Source organism: Oncorhynchus nerka, linkage group LG2, assembly GCF_034236695.1.
Source record: "Oncorhynchus nerka isolate Pitt River linkage group LG2, Oner_Uvic_2.0, whole genome shotgun sequence".
Taxonomy (NCBI): domain Eukaryota; kingdom Metazoa; phylum Chordata; class Actinopteri; order Salmoniformes; family Salmonidae; genus Oncorhynchus; species Oncorhynchus nerka.
In genome coordinates this window covers 78,835,363-78,842,674 of record NC_088397.1, presented here as the reverse complement: position 1 = coordinate 78,842,674, position 7,312 = coordinate 78,835,363, and the positions used below count along the sequence as shown (strand labels likewise).

Genomic DNA, 7,312 nt, shown 5'->3' with positions numbered 1-7,312 from the left:
GCAGAAATGAATGGTAAATAATGTATTGTAATTTTGGAGTCACTTATATTGTAAATAAGAATATAATATGTTTCTAAACACTCCTACATGAATATGGATGTTTCCATAATTACAGATAATCCTGAATAAATGGTGAATAATGATGAATGAGAAAGTTACAAAGGCATAAATATCATACCCCCTCACTATTCTAACCTCACACTATTGTAATGGTGAGAGGTTAGCATGTCTTGGGGGTTTGATATTTATGTGTCTGTAACTTTCATTATTCACAATTCACTCAGGATTATCTGTGCTATGAATATGGGACCAAATAATTAACTTTTTACTATTATACACATACTGTATAAGTGAATTGTTACCCTAAAATGAGAGGACTATGTACAAAAAGTACTCTAATTTCTAAACGGTTCACTCGATATGGTTGAAAATACCCTCGAATTAAAGATGACAGTCTGCACTTTAACCTCATAGGATAACCTCATTGTATCCTTTAACATCCAAAGTGCTGGAGTACAGAGCCAAAACAACAAAACATTTGTAACTGTCCTAATACTTTTGCAGCTCACACTATATAAAATATAATCCCAACACCACATTAAGACTAAAGTGAAGTTTATTTGGCATACCTTTAGGCAGAATAAAGACTAAAGTGAGGTTTATTTGGCATACCTTTAGGCAGAATAAAGGTAACTATGAAACATGCACCTTGCCAGTGCAACATCATCATCATACAGGTAGGCTGTTGACTTCTATTGAGCACACATCTCACCTACCATCTCCATCCAGAGTCTCTTGAAGACGACATGAAAAAAGGCATCGATATTCTATCAATATGGCAATAATCATTATCGACAATGCCAACATACATGATATTGTTTAAAAATAAATACAAACAAGTGAAGTTATTTAGTACAAAGATATACAACTCAATTAGGATCAAGATTGTGAGTAAGAAGTAGTAGTAAAATGTAACAATAGCATCAGCAGACAAACAGACAGAGAATGTTTATACTGTGTTTCTATATCGATTGCGTTCAAATTGCACTTGTAAAAAAAGAGAATCCCAAATGTAACTTTTATTGCATCAACAATAAATTAAATGGCACTGCAGATGTGTTCATGACTTAACTTAGTCTGTTTGTTGAAATCACAACAACACTTTTAGAGGATGTAAAAAGGGCTCATAAAATTGCATTAAAACAGACAATACAAAAAGTCTCCACCATAGTCGCCTGAACTTTGCCATACAAAGGTAGAGTATAAATAAGTATTTGCATTAGTAATTTCTCCCTCAGCCATCACCGAAAACGCTCTGAACCACTATTAACTAGGCAGCCAAAGTTAACAGCTGTGGTATCATTACTCTTAAAATAAGGTTTACCGATTAATAATAATCATAATAATAGCCCCTAAATTTGCAACTCTGCATGCTTGCAGGTTGGCAGAATCACTTCACACAATTCACCACAGTTCCTATTATTTTCCTCAATCTGTTATTGACTGGGGTCATAACCTCTCACCACAATTCTCAAAGACATAGAGAACATTCAAATCTAAATCCAGCTTCTCTTTTGTGGACAGAACAAACTACTGGTCTAAACTAAGGCCAGAAAGTACCCACTGGGCACACACTGGTTGAATGTCCTGCTGGAACATCCTGCTCTCACTGAAAGTACCCACTGGGCACACACTGGTTGAATGTCCTGCTGGAACATCCTGCTCTCACTGAAAGTACCCACTGGGCACACACTGGTTGAATGTCCTGCTGGAACATCCTGCTCTCACTGGAAGTACCCACTGGGCACACACTGGTTGAATGTCCTGCTGGAACATCCTGCTCTCACTGGAAGTACCCACTGGGCACACACTGGTTGAATGTCCTGCTGGAACATCCTGCTCTCACTGGAAGTACCCACTGGGCACACACTGGTTGAATGTCCTGCTGGAACATCCTGCTCTCACTGGTTAACTTTTTTTAAGCACATTATCAATATGTGACAAGATTTGAAAAAAAGAGAGAAAAAACTAATTCCAATTTAAGATGTTCATCTATGTGCTTGTAGAGAATGTCTGTTAGCTTGTGAGTCCTATTGAATATTGACCCCAGAGAAAACTGGAGCAAGTTAGTTCCTATGACTTTGCTGGTTTGCTCTCCATGGAAATGTTGTTATCAATCTGACAGTTATATAATGACAAAAGCTCAAATATTTAAATGACTAATTAATGCTCCAATGACCAAACATGTAACAATTCTTAAAAGCGTATGAACACCTCACAAATTCACTGAGGTGTGAATTACAAGCAAAAAAAAGAGAAATAAAAAGACATGAAAAGTGTGCAGTCATCAGGGGAAACACAGACAGAGTAATACCAGTATAGTGGTGGACAATGTGGGATGAGTGACTGAATCACAATGGGGGGGTCAAACTGTTGGTCATAGCCACAGAAATAGACCTAGATATCTCTATGGTCATTCCCACAGAAATAAACCTAGATATCTCAATGGTCATTCCCACAGAAATAAACCTAGATATCTCTATGGTCATTCCCACAGAAATAGACCTAGATATCTCTATGGTCATGCCCACAGAAATAGACCTAGATATCTCTATGGTCATACCCACAGAAATATACCTAGATATCTCTATGGTCATTCCCACAGAAATAAACCTAGATATCTCAATGGTCATTCCCACAGAACTAAACCTAGATATCTCTATGGTCATTCCCACAGAAATAGACCTAGATATCTCTATGGTCATGCCCACAGAAATAGACCTAGATATCTCTATGGTCATGCCCACAGAAATAGACCTAGATATCTTTATGGTCATGCCCACAGAAATAGACCTAGATATCTCTATGGTCATTCCCACAGAAATAGACCTAGATATCTCTATGGTCATTCCCACAGAAATAGACCTAGATATCTCTATGGCCATGCCCACAGAAATAGACCTAGATATCTCTATGGTCATGCCCACAGAAATAGACGTAGATATCTCTATGGTCATCATACCCATGAGTCTTTGTTGTTTCCTGCAGCCACACCAAGACACCAAACCCCTGGGGATTTCACGCGTCTGTAAAGGTCAAGAGTGTGTGTGTGTGTGTGTGTGTGTGTGTGTGCAGAAACAAAGTCCTCACACTACAGCAGTACGTGTCTCTGACATTTGTCTCAGGCCAGGAGGGGACACTGAAGTAATCATCGGCAAGCTGACTGTCAACCTTTGAAGGACACGGCTTGATTAAATTACTGTAAAATAGAGAGATAAAAAAATTACATTAAAATCTGAGGTTTAGATAATCATCTGGCCAGTCTTCATTTGATAAATCTTGTTTGATTAAACGGTTACCTATGTTAGTGGCAGTGGGGAGTCAATGGGGTCAAGAGGATGGTTAGTCATGTACAGTGCAGGCCTGCTGGCTGCAGGAAGCAGAGGACTCAGGTATGGTATTGTATTCACATGCAGGTTAGAGGATTGATAATGATTTAGGAGATGCGTTTTCAGATGACAGGTTAGAGAAGATGATGAGGAGGGTGGGTTGACAATTGGGTGATAGCGTTATAAGAGAACAGCAGGAGGTATATTATACAGTCCTCAGTAGAGTACATAGTCCTCAATAGAGTAGAGTATATAGTCCTCATTAGAGTAGAGTATATAGTCCTCAGTAGTGTAGAGTATATAGTCATCATTAGAGTATTTAGTCCTCATTAGTGTAGAGTATATAGTCCTCAGTAGAGTAGAGTATATAGTCCTTAGTAGAGTAGTCCTCATTAGATTAGAGTATATAGTCCTCAGTAGAGTAGAGTATATAGTCCTCATTAGACTATATAGTCCTCAGTAGAGTAGAGTATATAGTCCTTAGTAGAGTATAGTCCTCATTAGATTAGAGTATATAGTCCTCATTAGAGTAGAGTATATAGTCCTCAGTAGAGTAGAGTATATAGTCCTCAGTAAAGTATACAGCCCTCATTAGATTAGAGTATATAGTCCTCATTAGAGTAGAGTATATAGTCCTCATTAGATTAGAGTATATAGTCCTTAGTAGAGTATAGTCCTCATTAGAGTAGAGTATATAGTCCTCAGTAGAGTAGAGTATATAGTCCTCAGTAAAGTATACAGCCCTCATTAGATTAGAGTATATAGTCCTCATTAGAGTAGAGTATATAGTCCTCATTAGAGTATATAGTCCTCAGTAGAGTATATAGTCCTCATTAGAGTATATAGTCCTCATTAGATTAGAGTATATAGTCCTCAGTAGAGTATATAGTCCTCATTAGAGTAGAGTATATAGTCCTCAGTAGTGTAGAGTATATAGTCCTCAGTATAGTATACCGTTCTCAGTAGAGTAGAGTATATAGTCCTTAGTAGAGTATAGTCCTCATTAGATTAGAGTATTTAGTCCTCATTAGAGTAGAGTATATAGTCCTTAGTAGAGTATAGTCCTCATTATATTAGAGTATATAGTCCTCAGTAGAGTAGAGTATATAGTCCTCATTAGACTATATAGTCCTCAGTAGAGTAGAGAATATTTCTCATTAGAGTAGAGTATATAGTCCTCATTCGAGTATATAGTCCTCAGTAGAGTAGAGTATATAGTCCTCATAAGAGTAGAGTATATAGTCCTCATTAGAGTATATAGTCCCCAGTAGAGTAGAGTATATTGTCCTCAGTAGAGTATACAGTCCTCAGTAGAGTATATAGTTTTCATTAAAGTAGAGTATATAGTCCTAAGTAGAGTATTCAGTCCTCAGTAGAGTATATAGTCCTCAGTAGAGTATACAGTCCTCAGTAGAGTGTATAGTCCTCGGTAGAGTATAGTCCTCATTAGATTAGAGTATATAGTCCTTATTAGAGTAGAGTATATAGTCCTCATTAGAGTATTTAGTCCTCAGTAGAGTATATAGTCCTCATTAGAGTAGAGTATATAGTATTTCATTAAAGTAGAGTATATAGTCAGTGGAGTAGAGTATATAGTCCTCAGTAAAGTATACAGCCCTCAGTAGAGTAGAGTATATAGTTCTTAGTAGAGTATAGTCCTCATTAGAGTAGAGTATATAATCCTCAGTAGAGTATATAGTCCTCATTAGAGTATATAGTCCTCATTAGAGTAGAGTATATAATCCTCAGTAGAGTATATAGTCCTCAGTAGAGTAGAGTATATAGTCCTTAGTAGAGTATAGTCCTCATTAGAGTAGAGTAGAGTAGAGTATATAGTCCTCATTAGATTAGAGTAGAGTATATAGTCTTCATTAGAGTATATAGTCCTCAGTAGTAGAGCATATTTCTCATTAGAGTAGAGCATATAGTCCTCAGTACAGTATAGTATATAGTCCTCATTAGAGAAGAGTATATAGTCAGTGGAGTAGAGTATATAGTCCTCATTAGAGTATATAGTCCTCATTAGAGTAGAGTATATAGTTCTCATAAGAGTAGAGTATATAGTCCTCAGTAGAGTAGAGTATATTGTCCTCATTAGAGTATATAGTCCTCAGTAGAGTAGAGTATATTGTCCTCAGTAGAGTATACAGTCCTCAGTAGAGTAGAGTATATTGTCCCCAGTAGAGTATACAGTTCTCATTAGAGTAGAGTATATTGTCCTCAGAGAGTAGAGTATATAGTCCTCGGTAGAGTAGAGTATATAGTTTTCATTAGAGTAGAGTATATAGTCCTCAGTAGAGTATACAGTCCTCAGTAGAGTAGAGTATATAGTTCTCATTAGAGTAGACTATATAGTCCTCAGTAGAGTAGACTATATAGTCCTCAGTAGAGTAGAGTATATGGAGTTTCTAATCCTCAGTAATGTTGTCCTGAAAACCCTCAATAAACATTTCACAACCATCCTACGCTGATAACCATTTCTTGGTTTCATTTATACAAAACCGGACCCATGTTTAAATGCTTATTCCTAACTTTAACTAAGCCTAATGTATCAATGCTCTGGTATTTCTCTTCAGAACAAACCTTGTTCGACAATCTCCATTACATAAAGTGCCACGAAAACAAACCACATCACACATAATCACTTTATGATATCAAAACACTAAAGTGCCTAAACTCACAGTTTTATTTAGTAGCTACAGTACATGTAATTGCACTTCTTTAGTTATCCCTGAGTGGTTTTGGACCAGACAGAAGCAGCAGGGTAGAAGCCTCTGGCAGTGAAAGGGCCTTAAGTCTGTCTGCCTGTCTGTCTTTGTCTGCCTGTCTGCAGCCGACACTGCCGCCTGTCTGACTGACGGTTATACTCTCTTACACTTTCCTCAAAACCTCTCGTCATAAGAGCTACATAACACTGTCATAATCATGGCATAACATAGTCATACAGATTATGCCATGTACACTCCTGCTCTAAAGTCATGTAATAACGCATACATGCTACACCGTTAGCCACCATTGTCGTGGTTACAGCAACATCCTTGACAGAACCATGCCGGTGAAGCTCAGCAGTGCAAAGCGTGATGAGAGGTTAGAGGTTATGATGGAGGTTATAGAGTTCAAAGGTCACAGTAGATATTGTACTCCTCTCTGCAGAGGACTATGGGGCCTCCCAGGATGCCGTGGGGCTCGGGGAGGACCCAGCAGGAGCATCTCTGACTTACGTGATGATTGGCCGAAGCCCCTTTGCCCCGCGCCGACGAGGTCTTGCCCCGACTGCTCGTCGTTGCTCCTGTAACCCCACCACGGCGCGCCTGCTCATGATCAAACTCCAGGTCCTCCAGACGCTGGGTCAGGGCAAGCTTCTGCTGGATGGCCATGCGGAGCAGGGAGTTCAGGGTCTTCTTCTCGTCCTCCGCCGCAACCAGCTGTCTCTGCATCTCGTCCAGCTGAGTTACGTACTCATCACACCTGAGAGACGGAGAGAGAGGGAGGGGGGACAGAGGGAGTGAGAGAGAAAGAAGGGGGAAAGAGAGAAAGAGGGGGCAGATGGAGAGAGAGGGGGGGAGAGAAAGAAAGCAAGATATAAGAGAGAGAGTAGCATGAGTCCAACATTGAGTGCGGTTACATGCACACAATAATGTGATTTTTGGGATAGATTAATATAATAGTTAGAGTAAACCGTTTACATGCTTTGCAAGAAAAACGATTTGCCTAATAATCCTGTTTACATGGACACATCTGAAATCAGGCTAGCTGATGGCACTCTGATAAACACAGAGAATCAGCAATACAAATAAATGTTCTCCCACAGCGAACACTAATTTCGAGAAGCATAATTGATTTTGAGTTTGGAAAATACTTCTAAGATGCATACATTCAGTTGATTCAAACACACTTTCCTCGCACTAAAGAGGGAGGCTTGC

General features: G+C 38.8%; 1 protein-coding gene across 2 annotated transcripts in view; it reads right to left on the bottom strand.

Moving 5' to 3' along the window:
• Positions 1 to 598: 598 nt before the first annotated feature.
• The window catches only part of LOC115143074 (protein bicaudal D homolog 2-like), a 29,432-nt gene continuing 22,718 nt past the window's right edge, over positions 599 to 7,312 (bottom strand). Inside the window, exons 7-8 of one of the 2 annotated variants that reach the window (XM_029683106.2) lie at positions 6,611 to 6,857; positions 599 to 3,259 (exon numbers count right to left, since the gene is read on the bottom strand). In XM_029683106.2, the coding sequence (XP_029538966.2) occupies positions 3,257 to 3,259; positions 6,611 to 6,857 (250 nt within the window). In that variant the 3' untranslated portion in view covers positions 599 to 3,256. Of the gene's footprint in view, positions 3,260 to 6,030; positions 6,858 to 7,312 lie in introns of those variants that run through there. The other variant, XM_065003124.1, reaches the window with a different exon arrangement.